Raw genomic sequence first — 20,713 nt, forward strand, 5'->3', positions numbered from 1 at the left:
TCAGATGAACACAGGGGATCCCGGGCTCAGGCAGGGATCAACCCTCCCTGGCCCCAGGATATAGCCTACCCCTTTGGGCCTGCTTTTTCCCACGGTCTCGGGCTGAGCCCGAGACCACGAACGTGTGGCCCATTTTCCTGGCTTTTCCCAGCTCCATGCGATTACTTGTGCGGAGCCGCGAGCCGCGCATGGGGCACAGCACTCCCCAGGAGAGCTGCGCCCATTGGGGACAGGGTGGAGGGAGCGGGGAAACCGTTTTTTTTTTAAAAAAAACCACTTACCTTTGTGCACGATCGTTCGTGCAGCTCGTCCCCTTTAAAAGTTTTTCAAAAATGGCGGGCGCGACAGCTCTCTTTGTGAGGTCGCCTCGCCTTATGTGTAAATGAGGGCGACATCCCACGATACTTGCATCGCGGGGTCTCCCCTCATCTGTCGTGGATTTACTGGTAGGTCTAGCAAAGGCCTAAGAATAGGCAACTGCATTTGTTCACATTCATTTCCTGGTATCCTTGTCTCACTCCTCTGTTCTCACCATAAAATTGTAAGTTCCTTGGGGGCAGGAACCTATTCTTTTGCTTATGCTGCATACATAACAATACATTAATACTAATAACAACAACTACAACCCCAGTTACAGAGTTAAAACATGCATTAGATATGAGAGTACAAAAAGGAGAAAATATCTTCTAAGCAGGCTGCATATCCCCAGTGCAAACTCAGATCACTCAAAATAGGACCCATTGGGCCAATCTGCACACTCACCGCATTCCACCATGGCTTATTTAGCCATGGTGGAAAGTGGTGAATACCAGCAGATATCATCATCATCATCATCATCATCATCATCATTTACATTTATATACTGCCCCATAGCCGAAGCTTTCTGGGTGGTTTACAAAAATTAAAAGGATTAGATTAAAAGACTAAACATTAAAAATCAATATACAAAATTTAAAAACATAAAAACCTTGTGAATATTCAAGCTGTAGCAGGTAGCCTCCATGGGTTATCCTGTCATCTGAACTAGGCACGGGGTAGGTTGTTGGTATGGTTAACAAACCACTCCCAACCCAAGCACTGCCCATGGGTTGTGGCTGGTTCGTTTGGGTGTGGATCCTCACTGGCTTTGGACATCACAATAAGTCACAGTGACTACTTGAATATTCACAATGGCCTGCCAGCACATGCTGCAATCCACCATAGCTGAAATAAGCCACGGTGGGATGCGGTGATTGTGCGAAGCAGCTCATTGTTTTGATATCCTGTAGAGTATTCATAGCCTGTCAGTTTCCCATTGAGTTTGATGTGGATGGTAACTTTATATTTGTTAGCCCAAGGTTTCATAGTGAACAGAACTGGGTTTTTAATCATCGTTCAGTTTTAACCTTTATGCAAAAATAATTCATATGCAAATCTGCCAGCAGGAATTAAGCAAGCAACTTACTCATAATAGCCTTTTTTGGAGGCCATGTGAATAGGTAAAAATCCATCCTTATTGGCTTTGTTAGCATCAGCACCTTGGGACAAGAGAAACTCCACAATCTTTTCATGTCCGTTTTTAGACGCTTCATAGAGAGCAGAGGCTTTGTCACTGGCTTGGGTATTGATATCAGCACCTGGGAATGAAAGACATACAAAGCATGATTCAGTTGCAGAAGAACGGGCAGGGTGTCCAAATGTCAGGATTTCCCCAGATTGGTCCTGGTTCTTTTTTTTCTTTCTATCCTTGGTGTCAGGGGGGATTTTCTATAATTTTCTGTCATGTCCTGGAATGACACACTTTCCCCTTTAAGGCTGCCATTAGTGTGGCAGGGGGGAATGACGTGCTTTCTGGAGGTGTGTCATCCCTCCCCCCCCCACTGCTCCAATCAGAACCTTAATGGGGAAAGCATGTCATTCCCAAACATTATAGAAAAGGCCCAGCTTTGAGCGGAGGAGGGGACGGTGTGCTTTCCTGTCACCCCTGCTTTGCTCCAATTGCGGCTTTAAAGGCCTTCAAGGTGGCAAAGGGGGATGACGTGCTTTCTGGAAGCCCCAGAAAGCCGCTTCCCCACCCCACCCCACCACTAGGTGTTCTCTTTTTTTGGTTTCCCATCTATGGTCACCCTAAGATTTGGAATCAAGACTATCTCTCTCTAGGGTGGAACTTTTAGTACCAAAGGGAACATAGAATCATGGAATCTTAGAACAGCAGAGTTGGAAGGGGCCTACAAGGCCATCGAGTCCAACCCCCTGCTCAATGCAGGAATCCACCCTAAAGCATCCCTGACAGATGCTTGTCCAGCTGCCTCTTGAAGGCCTCTAGTGTGGGAGAGCCCACAACCTCCCTAGGTAACTGATTCCATTGTCGTACTGCTCTAACAGTCAGGAATTTTTTCCTGATGTCCAGCTGGAATCCGGCTTCCTTTAACTTGAGCCCGTTATTCCGTGTCCTATGAGACAAGATGTCTCATCTCTCTAATGCTAGCAAAGTGGCATAACCCAGTGCACACACAAAATTCTTGCACTCATTGGGTATCTTATTCACTTAAATGAGAGATGGGGAACATTTTTGTATGTGTCAAGGACCTCGAAAGGGTGCACATTTTTATGATTGGTCCTAGTAAAAGTTTTGCCCAACTGTGGGTTTTGGATTCCCCCCCCCCTTTATGGACCAGCACAGCTATTTGCTTTTGTTTTTTCCACCATATTCTCTCAGGGGTAACCTTTTGTTATGGAATACAGTAGGTAAGTATCTGTTGAGAACTGCATGCTGGCAGTGGGCAGCTCCAGAGCCAATAGTATATGCCCTCCCATCCTCTCTCTCTCATTCTCTCCCCTTCCCTCTCCCTCCCCACCAGCAGCTGCTTGGGGGGGTGGGGATAGATTGAAGACTTAACGACACTAGCAACATTTGAAAGAATAGTATTTAGATGCCATTCACAAATGGAATTATATTTGGATATTTGGTCTGTTTTTCCTGAAGTTTATGTGTAATTTACTCCTTTATCCTTTTTTTTAGAATGTTGTAATATTTGAAACTGAGACCTTTGAAGTATGTAGTTACACTTGTGTTTTTTGTTTGTTTGATTTGTTTTGTTGAAACTTATAATAAAAATGATTTATTTTTATTTTTTTTTAAAAAATAAACAATGCATAAGATCAGCTGCCCAAAGTCTCTGCCAAAGAGAATCTGTTTCCCTTGCAACAACAGAAACGTCTCTGTTGTGTTTGGCAATTTTAACAGGCCCTGTAAATCTGAACACCAATGCAAAGCCCCAAACTGGGCTCCTTCCTAAGGAGGAGAAAATAGAATCTTTATTTTATAGCAAACACTCTGTGTTGTACAAATGCAATAACATTATTATAAGGGTTCTCGGAGGGGCTTTTAAAACTTGGAACAGTTCAAACAGTTTTATTGAATGTGGTTCTTGTGAGTCTTTTGTTGTAGTTGTTGTTCATTCAGAAACTAAAACCCAATTACAGTTACGCTTTCAATTTACTCTAAACATTTCAAATAACAAACTTTAAGATAATTAAACCACAAAGGAGGAGTGGTAGATTGTTGGAAATAAGGAGGGGGTGCGTGGGGAGGTCTCAACCTCTTCTGAAACAGAACCTGTAAAAATATTATTTACTATGCACATAATGTTGTCCTTCCTTATGTCTTGGAAAGTTCATACAACTGCCAAGAATGGTAATCCATACTCCACTATGCTGCAGTAAGGATGCCTCAGTACCCTTTCAAAATAACAACAAAATATACTGGAGAAAATATTGAGCTAAATGGACCAATGGTCTGGCTTGGAATAAGGCAACCTCCTGTGGAACGGGGGCAGTGCTGTGAAAGGAAAAAAGGTCCTGAGGCAGAGCAATATCATTTAGCCAAGGAAGGAGGAGTAAGCAGAAACACAGGGCATGTCTAGACCATGCCTTATCCCGGGGATCGCCCTGGAATCATCCCTGTGCATCCACATGATGCACAGGGGATCCCGGGAGCAAGGAAGGGATGATCCCTCCATTTCCCCAGGATAACTCGGATGGCTTTTCACTCAGTTTTTCCCGTGGTTTCGCGATCGTCCCGAGAATGAGGGAGATATGTGTGGCCATCCCGGTTTCATCCTGGCTCTTTGTGAGTAAATGTGTGAGGAGCCAGGAACCTGGCATGAAACTCTTCAGGCTCTCTGTGCCTATCAGGGGGTGGGAGGGGGGAGGGCGATCGGTGTTTTTTTTTAAAACTTAGTTCCCCGTTGGAGCGCTTGTGTGCTCATCTTCTGTAAAAAAATAAAAAATGGCGGCCATAACATCCCTCATTCCTCCCCGGATGTCACGCACGCCATCTGTCAAAAGGGGAGGATCTTGTGAGCAGAATACTGAGAGATCCTCCCCCCTCCCTCCCGGAACGCCGGGAGGTGTAGACATGCCCATAGAGCATGGACTGCTACGATCCAGGAAGAAAATGGATTTCTTGATGCTAACACTCCAAATTAACAGATCATTTTGCAAATCGAAGCCTCAAAAGCATGAAATGCAGCTGCGTAGTTCTACTTACCACACGTGGCGAGATATCGGACTGCTTCTAAGTGGCCACTCTCAGCTCCCACAAACAAAGAGGTGATTCCATAGCAATTTGCAGCTTCCACCTTGGCACCGCCTTTGACCAAAAGCTCAATTATTTCCAAATCATTTCGACCTACAGCTTCATGGAGAGCAGTCCATCCACGATTACAGCGATGGTTCGTGTCAGCATTGTACAGCAACAACACCTGGACGGCTTCGGCATTTTTGCGTTCACAGGCTGTCATGACAGAGGAAGGTTTAGGTCAGGGATGGGGAACCTCTGGCCCATGGGCTTAACTAGGGTGACCCTATGGAAAGGAGGACAGGGCTCCTGTATCTTTAACAGTTATATTGAAAGGGGAATTTCAGCAGGTGCCATTTGTATGCATGCAGCACCTGGTGAAATTCCCTCTTCATCACAACAGTCAAAGCTGTAGGAGCTATACTAGAGTGACCAGATATGAAAGAGGGCAGGGCTCCAGCTTTAACTTGTGATGAAGAGGGAATTTCACCAGGTGCTGCATGCCTACAAATGACACCTGCTGAAACTCCCTATTTTTATACTACTGTTAAAGATATAGGAGCCCTCTCCTCCTTTCCACAGTACTTAACACAAGCTGCAATGATCCTCAATCTGGCTTATAGCATTCTTGACAGCTGCACTCCTGCCCCTGGCATGATCTTCATCCCATTATGACATACACAAATGGTGCATGAATTGTATATGCGTGTGTGTGAATGGTGTGGAGAGTGGGATGGCCATACCCACTTCTGGTTTGCAGACCCAAGGAGGTTCCCAGGTGGCAATACAGCTTCTGGACAAAAAGAGGTTCCCCATAGTGCAGTCTCATCCATGAGACACATAATAAACATGACAATTTGGAAGAAGAAGAAGAAGAAGAAGAAGGAGGAGGAGGAGGAGGAGGAGGAGGAGGAGGAGGAGGAGGAGGAGGAGGAGGAGAAGAAGAAGAAGAAGAAGAAGAGAAATCCCTTGAGAATAATTCCATATAAACCCACAGGGAAAAACCAATAAGGAATAATGGGCTCAAGTTACAGGAAGTCAGATTCCAGCTGGACATCAGGAAAAACTTCCTGACTGTTAGAGCAGTATGACAATGGAACCAGTTACCTAGGGAGGTTGTGGGCTCTCCCACAATAGAGGCCTTCAAGAAGCAGCTGGACAACCATCTGTCAGGTTTGCTTTAGGGTGGATTCCTGCATTGAGCAGGGGGTTGGACTCGATGACCTTTTAGGCCCCTTCCAACTCTACTATTCTATGATTCTATGATTACAAAAGGAAAAGGGGGGTGGGGAGAGAAACAGGTTTCCCATGGCTGGTTTAGGCCTATAAATCTGCATGTTGAAAACATTTAATTTTAGATAATTAGCTACAACATGGCTTTGCCACTGGTTATGTGGGCCGAAAGTAGTTTTGGATGTTCTGGCGGATCTCTGACTAATCTGAAGGAGATCAGCAAGGATTGCTGACTGCCAATTATTTAACAATATTTAACCATTATTATATTAACAATTATTTGACAACAAAATTGGCCTAAATTATGCTGCTGAACTTAAAAAACAGTTTGGGTGAAAATGAATGGTTTTTTCTATTTCTGATACTCAAAACAAGTTCCTGGGGGCTCAGAATTCTTTAATTGTAAGTGTATGCCCTTTGCATCAGGCTCTGGTTGATGGCTATTAAGGTTGTAGTAAAAAACAAAATAGATCCCACAGGCCTGAAGGCTGCTCACTGCTGGATTATGACTTGGACCATGTGTCCTTGACAAGTATTAATTTTATTCTAGATTTTCTTTTTTGAATGAATTCATAGATTCAGTTTGGATTTTCAGTTTGGATTTTCCCCCACCCATGGTTTTCTCACACATAAAAAAGTCACATTTTGGGTGCATTTCTCCCAATAGACACATTTTGTATGCCATTTTGCCAAATACACACACTTCTACATGCAAGTTTTCCTAGTACAATGTGTGTTTGTACTTAATATATGCATTTTTGTATGCACTTTTGTTTGGAGAACTGCACTGCAGCTCCTACAGATGGGGACAATCACATTCCCTTATCATGGCTCTGCTTCCTGCATCCCTTCCGCTTCTGCAATGAGCTGTAATTCAACAAAGAAGCAGTGACCATGTAGCTTCTACAGCCTCAAAGCAGTCGAATGGGACAGCGCTCTCTAGAGGGCATTTTATAGTGCAACTTTGCCAGCACACAGAAGGAAAACCTGACAAATATCAATTTATCCCAGAAGAGTCGGGTTTTCCGAGGTTTTATTTTTAGTGCTATAACCGGAAAATGGAGTGTGAGATACACAGGAGGATGACGGCGGTGTCACAATGAGTCGCAAACGTCCATGAGGGCCCAGAAACAAATGTGCTATAAAACACTTGTTTAAAGAAGCTCTTTGCTAATACCGAAGGATACTGTTTTGGTTCACGTGTTGGTTTGGGAAGTTCAAGCTAGGTAGGTTCATTTCAAAATGAGACCCAAACAAATTTCTCCCCAATCCTAAATTTCTATTCCTTCTGGCGGCTCCTGAAAACATCGTTGTTCCAGGAAGCCTTCCTTTCACGTTTAGCCACAGTTTATTTTGCACTTTGTTTCTTTTAAAAATGTACTTTTTATGTGCTTTTATTCTGTGTTTTTTTCTATTTTATTTTGTCCACCACTCCGAAATTCTGAATGGAGAGCGGTATATAAATATTGTAAATAAAATTAATAAATACTGCACACCTGTGACATTGCCACAGACTGGAAGCATTTTCAAGCCAAAAACCACCAATAAATGCAGATTAGAAGCTGAGTGCAAACATGCACACAGTCATTTCACACCCACAACTTCTCATTTGCTCAAGACCTATGAGAATCAAGCCACTTACCTTTATAAAGTGGGGTTTCCCTAATTTTGTTTGCAATATCGGGTTCTGCTCCAGCCTGTAACAATGAACGCATGCAATCGATATTCCCTCTATTTGTGGCTAAGTAAAGTGCCGTTTCCTCCTGCAGGGTACGCTGATCAATTGTTCCGGGATAAGCTGTAAAGAAGGCATTGGACCAGCAAGGCATGTAACGCACATAGATAATTCAAACATCAATCATCTGCTAATTATCTATGGTAATTATGGTTACAAAGTCAAACTCCTATGTGACAGGAAGCTAACTCACTGCATCTTGCAAGTCCCATATCCCCCCAAGTTTTGCATGCTTCCTTGTGATTTTCTTGCTCTAATTTTGCTGGAAGACATTAACATTTTCTTGGTAGGTTTGGGAAGCCCACTTGCCTGAGTTCACTATCATCACCTTCCCTCCATCTCCTGTCAGTGTCATCAGTGAAGACTGTGGTACATCGAGATCACAGCTAACCCATAAGAAGCAAACTGGGATGGAGTAGGAGCAGTTTAGAGAACATCCACAAAGAATCCTTCAATATATGCCAAGGAAACTTGGAGGAAACCTTTAGGTCAGTGGCTCCCAAACTTTTTCAGGTAACCGCCCCCTTGGTTCCACAAACTCATGCCCAGTGCCCTCTACCCAACACTATAAAATCATTATTCAGAATAGCAGTTTTCAATGACCCACTAAGGAAGATAATAACAATAACATTCAAAACAGTAACAATTAATTGAATATTTATTCAAAATCCAAAGCACCCACCGCAGGCTTGCTGAGGGAGGGAGGGAACAGAGAGCGAACGCCTCTGTTTTGCAGCCAGCGTGGCGGGGCACACCAAGCAGGGTATGTCTCTTCATTAGCATTTTGGTGCTTTTGAAACATTTCAATTCACTGTTAAAAGGACTCTTCTTAAATGGTATTAATACATGTGTGGATTCTTCACCTATATGGCTTGGGACCAAACTACCTTCTCCCATAAAAATGACGCTGGGTTTTAAGACCTTCTGGAGAAGCGCTGCTCAGAAAAGGTCACCTCGAGCGCCCCCTGCTGCCCCTTTGCCTCTTAATGCCCCCCTATGCAATCCCACCCCCCCCCCAAGGGGGCGGTACCACCCCCTTTGGGAACCACTGCTTTAGGTGTTCCAAACTTCTCCATAAAACAACAACCAGCATTATTATCCTGATTGATTTGCTGTTGCTTTTCTCTTGCTTGCCATGCATGATATTCCATCTGTTATCAGTTCCCTTTCTGATACTTGCATCTATGCAGCAATTTCAAGCAGCCCTCTTGTCCATAGTAAGCAGCATCGTGGAGTGGCAACCATCCATCTTTGTTTGGCTGTGCAAGGTTTTTTCCTGACTGCATCATACTATGCAATGCCTTTTCATCTCCTCCCTTGATCGCTGACACCACGGGATCCAGCACTCTTTAAAAGAAAGTTGAAAACTGGTCACTTTTGGTTGAATTGCCTCTGCCACCTGCAGTGGTATGATGGTATTATCCAGAAGTTGCTTGTATTACATGACACTGGAAACATTTAGTGTGAACTGACTCCATTGGAGTTCAGCATGGTGATTCAACCTATTGGACTATTTTTGACTGAGGGATAGACAGTCACTTGCAAAGACTTCTTAACACTTGCCTCTGAGCTGCTATCTAAACCAAGTCCAAATCTAAAGAAAAAGGCACTAGAGTCATCAGACGGTGGAGAGGGGGACTGCTTTTCCCTACCGTCGCTTTCCCCCTTCTTCTGTCCCATGATACTTCCTCTTTTTTCACATGGGGAAGAAAGAGGAAGTAAACAACGACTGTGTGACCCATTCGGTGGGTGTTTTTATCGCACCGCTTTTCCTGCACGCAGCAGGAAATGGCGGCACATTGTGCTTCCCACCCCACAAAATTAGATTTACCAGGGTCTTATTTTGTTGCAGAAAGAAGACCAGAAGGAGCAGGAGATGCCCAGGAGGCATCGTCGTTGTCAAAAGGACCCGCAAAAAAAGTGAGTGGCCATTAACGAGTGTGTGATGAAACGCCAGTCTGATGATGCTACTAGTCCTGCAGCATCAGGAGGGAAGAAGCAGGAAATGACAAAAACCACACTGGCTTTCTATACCAGGCATTCAGTTGATAAGAAATAAGCTAAACATTGAAATCACAATTAAAATTCCCTGCAACAAAGGGAAGGATTGAACAAGAAAAACAATTACTAGGGCATGTCTAGACAGGGTGATATCCCGGGGATTGTCCTGGGATCATTCCTGTGTGTCCCAGGATGATCCCTCCCTTTCCCCGGGATATCACCCTACCCTTTAATCCCAACTTTTCCAGCGGTCTTGGGATGAGCTTCGGCTATTGGGCGGTATAGAAATAAAATAAAATAAATAAATAAATAAATAAATCCTGAGACTGCAGGACGTGTGGCCAGGTGTCGCGTTTTTATCCAGGCTCCTTGCGAGGAGCCAGGAACCAGGCAAGGGGCTGGGGTGGGGAGAGCAGGAGTTGTTTTTTTAAAAAAAATAAACTCACTTTTTCACTGGAGTGCTCCTGCACTCTTTTTCGCTTCAAACAACAACAACAAAAAGGTGGGCGCGCCGTGCTCTTCATCCTGGAACATCGCGCGCCACATGTAGACTGAGGGGGATGATCTTGCGATCAGCACATCGTGAGATCATCCCCCTCCACCCCCCTCGTCTAGCCATGCCTAGTCTCAAAGATATGCGAAGGCTTTAAAAAACTGCAGTCATTGCAACCATTTATTCTAAAGTAGACCTAAACATGATGGGACATTGGAAACATTTACTGCTTAAGAATACAATAATTATCCTGGCCTTGGGACCACAAGCAGAGAGCAGACATACTGCATAACAGGGCAAGCAAAGCAAGTAATGGCAGAAGACTCAAGCAAAAGAACCAAGCAACAAGGTAGGAGGGAAGCCAAAGCAGAGACACCAAACCCTGCAAAAACATTTCTTGTTGTTGACCAACGTGCATTGGAGGGACAGACATGGTTGCATTTCTATACAAACAAAGCTCAACTGAAATCCAATATGCGCTCACTTGGGAGGAAGACACATGGAACACAGTTACGTGTAAACATTAAAAGGATCAGATTGCTCATAGTATATTTGCCCTTTTAAAATCTAACACTTTTCTATTTTTCCAGTTATTCAATTTGATGATCAGTCCTGAAAGTATTCACATTTCTATTGTTATTGAACCTTTATTTTGAGTCCAGAGCATGTGGGTGAACATACCACCCTTCTATAAAGCATCCTCTTTTCTTCTCCTCAGCTGCTTTTATTCATTCATCAATGCATTAAAAAAATCTTTACAAAGCTTGTTCCCAATTCTGCAAACCACAAGAGAACATGACAACTGTATGCAACCTAGGATTGCAACTCAACATCAAAGCGTAGCTTGCTATCGTGATTTGGAGGTCAAGTGTACAGTTTGCTGGCTTGGATGTAATGGCAAACTATGAGTTGTGCTAAAGAAGAATTAGCTAAATCGGGGTGCTTAAGGAAGCAGAGGGAGAGCACAAGGTTTATTTACATAGTGCCAAGCCATGATTTGGCACTATGTGTGAACCAGCCCAGTCGAGACACAGCTGGCCTTACTATTAGGCAGGTAGCAGGTCCTAGGAGGCGGAGAGCAGCAGGGAGGTGTTGGGAAACAGTGCTGTGTGTGCCGCTCAGACCCCCACCCCCCTCTAGTGCAGCGGAGGATGCTGTCCTATTTCTCCTGTCAAAGTAAGATTGAGCTGCCAGTCCGGTCGCCTTCTGTACATGGAATGGGAAAAGTGCCATCGTGTTCCCTTCAGGCAGCAAAATTTCCTGGGCTCACCCTAAACATAAGCCAGTTTCATAAGTATACATTCAACCACTGTGCCCCCCTTCCAGCAGGCATGTATATTCTACTATAGGGGTGTTGAACCTCAGATCAGTGGCCCAAATCTGGACCACTTGGAGTTCTCATCTGCCCCTTTTTCCTGGCCCTATGTCCTTTCCCCCAACCACTCAATGTTTCATGGGCCATAGCTAGACGGGGCTTTATCCCGGGGCAAACCCCGGGATTGTTCCTGTGAGTCCACATGATGCACAGGGGATCCCAGGATAGGGAGGGATGATCCCTTCCTTGCCCCGGGATATAGCCCTCCACTTTGGCCCCAGTTTTTCCGTGGTCCCGGGCTGAGCCTGAGACCGCGAAACATGTGGCCGGTTGCTGCGGGTTGACCCGGCTCTGTGTGTTTCCTCATGAGGAGCCGGAAGCCGCGCATGGGGTAGGGTGGGGGGAGCAGGAAAAGTAAGTTAAACTTAAAAAAGGACTTATTTTTTGTGGATGAGCGTTCATGCGCTGCTGGTCCTTTAAGAAAAAAATTAAAAATGGCGGGCGCGACACCTCTCCTTCTGAGGTCGTCGCGTGTCGTGTGTAAACAGAGGAGGGATCTCACGTTAAACACAACACGAGATCTTCCCTCCTCCGTCGCGGGATAACAGGTAGGTCTAGCTAAGGCCATGGTTTCCTGAGTTTTGTGCATGTTCCCCCCCCCATTTTAAACTGTTAAAAAGCCTCTCATAAGGTAGGGCGACCATATGGAAAAGAGGACAGGGCTCATGCAACTTTAACAGATGCATAGAAATGGGAATTTTAGCAGTTGTTATTGGTATGCATGCAGCACCTGGCGAAATTCCCTCTTCATCACAACAGTTGATGCAGGAACCCTGCCCTCTTTTGGATCTGGTCACTCTAGGCAGGGCTCCGGCAGCTTTAACTGTTGTAATGAAAAAGGAATTTCACCATGTGCTGCTTGCATACGAATGACACCTGCTTAAATTCCCTTTCCTATCTTAGAATAGTTGAGCTGGAAGGGGCATGGGGCATGGAGCTCTTCAGGCACTCCGTGCCCATCAGGGATGGGGTGTGGGGAGCAGGATAATTTTTTTAAAAAAAACAACACCCTAACTTTTTCATTAGAGCGCTTGTGCACTCATCTTCAATTTTAATAATATGGCGGGCGTGACATCCTCCTTCCTCCCGGGACATCGCACACCACGTTTGGACTGAGGGGGAGGATCTTGCGATCAGCATATCGCGAGATCCTCCCCCCTCTACCGGGAGGTGTAGACATGCCCTAAGAGTTCAAAGAGCATGAATTCTAGGCAAGAAAGGCCTGCAAGTCAACCTTTCAGAAATTAAACATTTTAGAAGATATTGCAACATGCTCCAGCATTATCAAATTGATCACCATTTAACAGATTTACTAAATACAAACTGGAAATTTTTTCATGTTTCAATCTGTTGCCAAATTATACAGATAACAATGGCTGAGAAGCCAAAATACCCCCCCATGCCACTGTCACTGAATACAGCAAGAGTCTCTACATTCCAAATGTCACTAATGTTTCTTCCTCGTTGTGATACTTTCTAGCACATTGATTCTCCCATTTCCCATGCTAAAAATATGGACTCAATGGCAACACAGCTAAAAAATAATTCCAGTCAGGTTTGTTCACTGCTTTGACATTGGAGCTGGTGGTTCCAAATAAATCTCTTCAACAAGCATCTTGTTTCTTGAGTGAGTCACTTTAGTGCAGTGAAGGCTCCTAAAAAAACACATTGATTTGATACTTACGTGAAGTTAAGAGGGTGCTTTCAAGACTAGTGGTTGGAGTAGGTGGGGAAAATGAGAAGGACAGGCAGTGAGAGAGAATGGAGGCAGTTAGTAGAGTTCCCCTCAGCTAGTTACGTGAACTCTTCATGTGGTGCATAATGCTACCATCCCTGCCAGCCAAGAAAACAGCGAGCTGTCTAGTCAGGCCAAGCACAGAAAAACAAAATAGATTTTAATCGGAAAGGAGGGAGTGGGGAGTGGGGACTTACTCTGGCTGGGGTGTGATGAACAGGCTGCCGTCATACCTCCGTCTTACCCCTTGAGATGACCCCGAGCTGGAAGTTCGCGCCTGGCCTCCGGACTGTGCAGTGTGCCTGAAGTGATGACGGCACGAATGAAATAGCGAGAAATATTCTGAATAAGAAAAGCAAGTCATATTTGGGCCTCTTCAATGGGGCCTGGAGACGGAGGAAGGGACTGAAGGAGAGCCACAAAAAGAACTTGTAGCTCCTTGGGGGTCTTAAAAACAAAAGCAGATGGCCTCCGCTTGCTCTGGCCCTGGTCTCAGCTGCTCTGTCTCAGAGTTGTGGATTATTTTTGGCCCTCAGAGGAAGTGCCAGGGGATTCAAATGACCATATAAGACAAGAGGGAGATTAATCCCACCGCCACCACACAGCAGGGACAGAGAAAAGGTTTGAAGGCATTCTTCACCTCAAGAACAAGAAGGGCTTGAGAACTGTATTGCGAGGGAAGAAAGCCTTGAGAGGACCGGTATGATGAGCAAAAGAAGAGATCACCAGGGATCGTTTATTTATTTACTTTTAAAAAAAATGTATACCCCAACATTCCTTTAAAAAGCTCAAGAGAACTAATGACAAAACGTTCTTTAAAACTAAAGCAAACCCCTTAAGAGGGATCTTGTGTGTCTTTCAAGGCAAAAACAGATGTTATTTTTAATGTGTGTCTAGCAGCCTAATCTACACCAAGCAGGATATTGCACTATGAAAGCGGCATATAAAAGGCAGGAGCCACACATAGCATGATATAACACTATGAAAGCAGTATGAAAGCGGTATGTGGTATGTGTCAATGGGCCCCAACAGTTGTCTGTACACTTCAATACTGCTATATAAGTGGCTCCTGCCTCTTATATACTGCTTTCGTATCGTTTTCATTGTGCAATATCTTGCTTGGTGTAGATTAGGCCTTCTTTTCATTTTCACTCTAGAATAGGTAGGTGCAGAACCCTCAATCTGGATCTTAAAAGCACTCCTGAACCTGTACACTAAGGTCTCAGTCTGGATTGGAGGACTTCGCGTACTTTAGAGTAGTAGTAAGAGTAAAACATGGACATACATTTAAACTAATGCCTGTTTTGGCAGGAAGTTACCAGATACAGGTTTTCCTATCACACTTCTATAGTGAGTGGAGTAGCCACACGTGGTGGAAGTGAATACTCCTTTCTATGCAACTCTTTTAAAAAAAAGATTATTTAAAAACTACATGGAAAAGATGTCACTACAGGTATACCATGTTGAAAGTAAATAAATACCATATCATTGATTCAGAAAAAACCTGTTAGAGTAAATAAATGCATTATCATCAATACAGGTAAAACATGTTAAAGGAAATAAACATAATACATAAAACAGAAGAGGGCACTAGTTAGCATTCTTTAGTCATTAGATGATATCACAGATCAACAATCAAGAACAGAAAGAATGAAAGAGTTTTCATCTGTTGCGAACTGTTGAGAGATTCTATTATATTCAGCGTTATATAAAGGTTACAGATAAATAAAACAAATAAATCTGCGATGAAGGTCTCCACTGGATCATATGAAGACTTTCTTAAATGGAAAAAGATTGATACAGCCATATTTTTTTTTTTAAGATCTTGGAGTATCATCTGTGGTAGAATTGTTCATTCCACCCAAAATCATTTGCACCCCACAAGTATTAAAGATGAGTGCTCAGGAACCACCAGGAGGCTTTTCTGAGGCTGTAGCTAGACGAGGGTTTAGCCCGGGTGGATACCCGGGCTCACCCCTGTGCATCCAGATGACGCACAGGGGAACCTGGGGTCAGCCCTGGCTAAACCCTCCCTTGGCCCAGGATAACCGGCACCGGTTGTGGCCCGGTATTTCCCCGGGGCTGCGGAAGGTCTAGCCTGTTCCGCGGCTTTTCCCGGCTAAGCGGCTTACTTGCGGGTAGCCAGGAGAAGCCGCGCACTGGGCGGGGGGGGGGGGGGAATGTGGGCGGGGGGGGAATCACGGGGGGGAGAGATGGGGGCTAGGAGGCGGAAGAATGGACCTGGCGGGAGAGATGGGGGGAAGAGCAGAGCCAGGGTGGGGAGATCGCGGCCGGGGGGCATCAGACATGGCGGGCGGGCGGGGGGGGCATTGGACATTGCGGGGGGGGAATCGGGGGCAGGGGGAGAGGGGAACCCTTTTTAAAAAAAGCCTACCTTATCGTTGGTGTGCTCCTGTGCACATGGCCCCTTTAAATGAAAAAAATGGCCGACACGACGGGGCTTTCCTTTACCCCATCATGTGTTACGTGTAGACAGGAGTGACAGCCCGCACTACTTCTAACGCGGGCTGGCCCCTCCACACGCCTGGATTTAAAGGTAGGTCTAGCAAGGCCCTGAGTGTCTGAATTGTCGTTCAAAGGGCATAATGCTAGCCCTCTCTTCTGCTTGCTCTCTTCTCCTCCTCTCCTCCCCCAAAGCAAATAAGTCTCAACTTGGGAATGGCTAGCAGGCAAAGATGACTTTGGTAGGCCCAATGGGGCTCTTTGGACGCTCTGAACATCTTTTCCCATTGGGGATGATGAAGCTAGAGTATAAGAACATCATTTCCCTCTAGTCTTGGATCTCTCCTGTCATCACTGAAAATCTTCTCTGCCTGCTGCTCTGTCCCCACGGTGTACTTTCTTTTGCAGCAGCAGGGAGAGGAGGCAGGCATGGGTATGAGGGCCTCACTGTACAGTGCTCACTGTAACTAAGCAGGGGAACTTATGTAATTGAGTACTTCTGCTTTGAATACTTAACCCCTCTCAAATCTGTGGATGTCTCACAATATGTCATGAATGGTTACCAAGGCAGGATCTACACTACTGCTTTAAAACAGTTTATAACAGTAGTGACAACTCTTAGGGCCCAGGACACATTCCATATACAGCTTTCAAACTATTTACAAAGTGTCATATCCTGCTTGGTATAGATCTGGCCTAAACAAAATTAAAGGCTTACAAATTCTTAAAGATGCAGGAGCTGTCTTGTAACCTTGGTCTTGGCTGGTTGCTATTAGTGGGGAGGCACATATGTATTGCCCAAAATGTGGTATTGCATCATCATAAAAGAGCACACGGTTTTGCATAAAATTTGCATATGCTAATTTACATAAGGCAATCCATAACCTATGGGCCACATGAAGCCTTTGGCCAACTTATATGAGCCTTAGTGGGCTCTCCTTGTTCCCCAACTACTGCTCCAATGAATTTAGAGCCTGCGATCCTCCTCATAGGTGTTCCACATAACATGTAGTTTGACCTTGAGAGCTTTGTAGAAGACTCCCATCCTAGTCTTTGCATTCAGATCCTTTAAAATATTCTCCAGACCGGACCAAAGAAGTTACTTCTTCACAAGGGAGGGTGGACATTTTTCTACAGATAAACGTCATTCCAACAGCCTGGACAGTTTGTAGTGATATAGTTTGCATTATGGATGATTATGCAGAATTGTGAGGCTAGAAGGGTGAGGGGCTGGAAGAGTGCAATTCTCCGCCATAAAGACAGAAATCTTCACACATTCCCCACACCCAACTGTTTACACTAGAATTATATATTAAAAAAATCTTACAAGGATAGACTCACATTTCGGGCAATTCTTTAAAGCACTCCTCGCACAGAAAAACCCAAAACAAATTAAGGGTGCAATCTTAGGCATGTTTAGACATAAAAAAATATCCTATGCGTTGCATAAACATTCCTAAGCTTGCACCCTAAATGACTTTGCCACAATTTGTTAGGTCACCTGTTGCTCTCAACTTCACAACTACAAAGTCAGCATAACTAATTTTAATGTAATCAAGTTTACTTCGGTCAGATTTTCCCCAAGAGGGTTTTCAACCATCCAACTCGTTGCCACCATGACCCAGAGTCAACTGATCCTGTTTGTAACCTAACTGTCAGGGGGAGTATAAATACGACACCCCTCAGAGTATTAGGCAACAACATTTAAAAGACTTACAAGAAGGAGTTCACTGGTTATTGTGAAGGCTCATGTCATGCAGAAACATGTTTTGCAAAAGTGCTTTCAAATATTGCGTTGAACATATTCTAAAGCTTTTAAAACTTGATTTTGCTCTGACTTTTATACTGCCTGTTTGGTGCATTCTCTTCCCCTCCTTATTGTTTTAATATGATTTCATTAGAATGTAAGCCTATGCAGCAGGGTCTTGCTATTTACGTATTTTGGTGGGCCCAGTTTCTGAAGGTTTTCCGTATAGTTTTTTGATGTGATGCTGGTGACTGATGTGACTAACGGAATAATTGTGACCTTTTCCTGTTGCCATAGTTCTTGGACTTCCATGGCCAGTGGTGTATATTTTTCTGATGATGATGATGATGATTTACAATATTTATATACTGTTCAATTATCTAACACAGATTCCAGAGTGGTGAAGAGAGGTATAAACAATATAAGAAAGAAGATTAAAAAGCAAATTAAAATTCAATTTAAAAACAAAGGAACCAGAGAAACAGTGGCTGGTCAGTTAAAGAGCACCATGTACATTGATAGTGCTATATAAATAAATAAATAAATAAATAAATAAATAAATAATAATAATAATAATAATAATAATAATGAAGGCTTCTCAAAACAGAGTTGTCTTCAGGAGGTGCCGGAGGCAGCCTAGTGTTGGCACCTGCCTGACCTCCAGGGGTAGAGAGTTCCACAGAGAATGGGCCACTGCACTAAAGGCTCTTCTCCTGGTGGATTCCAATTGGACCACCTAAAGATGAATGAAGGCACAGGATTGTGACCAAATGTTTCTTTTCATTGGGCAAAAAATGTTTTGGAAAATAGCTTTCAGCTACCTTGGGCATCGCTAGACAGGGCAATATTCCGGGGATTGCCACGGGATCGTCCCTGTGCATCTACATGACGCACAGGGCATCCCGGGAGCAGGGAGGGATGATTCCTCCCTTTCCCTGGGATATTGCCCTACCCTTCCATCCCACTTTTCCCCACTGTCTCGGGATGATCCCGAGACTGTGGGACGTGTGGCCTGCTGTTGTGGTTTTCCCCCAGCTCCTCATGAGTAACCGCAAGGAGCCGGGAACTGGGCATGGGGTACGGAGCTCCTCAGGAGCTCTGTGCCCATCAGGGGTGGGGTGGAGGAGTGTGAGGTTTTTTTTAAACCTGTGTCATTTGAGCGCTCATGTGCTCCTTTTCCTTTAAAAAACAAAAATCCAAAATGGCGGCCACAATGTCACGCATGGCATGTAGACGAGGGGGATGATCTCGCAATCATAAAATCACAAGATCATCCCCCTCAACCCCCCTCGTCTAGCCATGCCCCTTGATGAAAAACTAATACAGAGATGAAAGCACTACTCGATCAATTAATACAGAACTGGAATGGGGGGATATGGTAAGCACTGGAAGAAGTCATGAAGCCTTTAAACCACGTTGGAATATTCTAGCTGAAATTCAAATAGTAATTTTGGGTATTCTTGTTGTTTTTAAATGGATAATGTTGTTTTTATATTGTTGTCTATATGTTTCTGATGGTTTTTTAAATATTGTATTTTTTTTGATGTTTACTGTTTTTAACTATTGTAAACCACCCAGAGATCTTCGGCTATGGGGCAATATATAAATGTAATAAATAAATAAATAAATAAATAAATAAATAAATAAATAATCCTATGTATATTAAGACAAAAAAAGACCTACAACTCACACATTCCTGGAATGCTGGGAGTTGTAGGACTTTTTTCTATCTAAATAATAATAATAATAATAAGAAGAAGAAGAAGAAGAAGAAGAAGAAGAAGTATGCATAGGATTGTGACCTTAGGGATTGGCAGTTAATTGGCAGTTAATCCTTGATATCACTCCTTAAGTATTCAATGGTTAAATTTTAAACCCAGGTTTCTGTATTAAAAAATTCCAACCCTATCCCTCTCATGCTCTTTCCACCAAGGTGCTGAATAGATGAGGTTCCCAGATAAACTCCAATCCAGCTGGTCAAACCTGTTTTGCTGCAGAGATGGAACAACATCAGACATCAACATCAGATTTGATATACTACCCAACAAATTGGTGACATCAATAGTATCATATTGATTGGCTTGTTTACACAATCAAGATTCTGGGGCTATTACCTCTGGGACATTATCCTGAATTTGGAAATAACCATTTCTCTTTCAGCCCAACTCCCTTCCTGCACTTTCTTGGCTCATTCACAACTCAAGATATTTTTTCCAGGGAACTGTGAACTGGAGATAACAACTTTGCCACTGTTTACATGACCTCTTGATTCCAGGATGAAAGAAAAATAAGCTAAAAGCCCATGATCTTTCCAGGGGTAGCACTTCATTTCAACCTCTGATTCAACATTTGAACATGCAGAAGAATCAGCGTTCAAGGATCGCAAACCCAGGGTAACCAATTGTGTAAAATGACCCCATTTCTCTATTCAGAAGTCACCAAATTGCTCCCCCAGATAAAAATGCTGGTATATCAAAATCTGGGAACAAAACATAAAACAAGGGGCTATGACACCATTGCAGGGTAATTACAGAAGTGTTTCAGGCAAATTATGGCAGTTCATAATTTGGATTGGGGTGTAAGACAGACTAAGCATTCCCGCAGAAAGATTTTGCTCTGCCTTGATCAAAGAACCTCTTATCCTCCGCATTATGACTCCACATTATTAGAATTACCTTTGCCAAGGATAAATTGGGAATGGTGGATTATGGTTGCAAAGTTGATTTACCACAACCTGGTCTCTTGGGGCTGCCACGATGCTCTTCTGCGCAGTTATTTGCTCTGCTGGATCTTCTGTCAGGCTTTGCTCTATGGCCAACTGAATGAGCTCATCTTCACTCATACTGCTGTACAAACTGTAGTCCTCATGTCCTATTGTTCCTGTCTGTGAATTTCTCGCTGTGACCTGTGTCGCCATCTTCTGCTTTTTCATTAAGTCAGAAGAGATGGCTAAAAATAAAAACATGGAATGCATAGAAATGAGGCATAACAAAGACTATGGAAACAAAGAGCGTTGAGAAATATGTCAGTAAGAGTAAAAGAGAATTACTTTAAAATTATATGGAGGTGGTACCTAACCCCGGTTAGATTAAATAAGATAAATAATCAGCACTCAGCAAATTGTTGGAGAGGATGTGGGGGAAAAGGAACGTATTTACATATGTGGTGGGAATGCAAATATGTACAAAAATTGTGGAAGATGGTGTTTTTGGAGATTGAAGAAATTGTGGGAATGAAGATAGAACGAACACCAAAAGTTGCATTACTGTCACTATTTGAAGATTTAAAGATTTATTTCCTAAAGCTTTTAAAACTTGATGTTGTGCAGACTTTATACGGTTAGTTTTACCCTACCCTGTGCCTGCTTACC

The 20,713-nt window shown here is 43.7% G+C and overlaps 1 protein-coding gene across 2 annotated transcripts in view; it reads right to left on the minus strand.

Moving 5' to 3' along the window:
* The window catches only part of ASB2 (ankyrin repeat and SOCS box containing 2), a 33,412-nt gene extending 13,124 nt beyond the window's left edge, over window positions 1-20,288 (minus strand). Inside the window, exons 1-6 of one of the 2 annotated variants that reach the window (XM_063117997.1) lie at window positions 20,019-20,288; window positions 13,331-13,435; window positions 8,710-8,876; window positions 7,437-7,592; window positions 4,532-4,777; window positions 1,445-1,616 (exon numbers count right to left, since the gene is read on the minus strand). In XM_063117997.1, coding sequence (XP_062974067.1) covers window positions 1,445-1,616; window positions 4,532-4,777; window positions 7,437-7,592; window positions 8,710-8,876; window positions 13,331-13,435; window positions 20,019-20,275 — 1,103 coding nt within the window. In that variant the 5' untranslated portion in view covers window positions 20,276-20,288. The remainder of the gene's footprint in view (window positions 1-1,444; window positions 1,617-4,531; window positions 4,778-7,436; window positions 7,593-8,709; window positions 8,877-13,330; window positions 13,436-20,018) is intronic. The other variant, XM_063117999.1, reaches the window with a different exon arrangement.
* Between the last annotated feature and the right edge of the window lie 425 nt (window positions 20,289-20,713).

The sequence above is a fragment of the Elgaria multicarinata genome, chromosome 2, assembly GCF_023053635.1.
Source record: "Elgaria multicarinata webbii isolate HBS135686 ecotype San Diego chromosome 2, rElgMul1.1.pri, whole genome shotgun sequence".
NCBI lineage: Eukaryota > Metazoa > Chordata > Lepidosauria > Squamata > Anguidae > Elgaria > Elgaria multicarinata.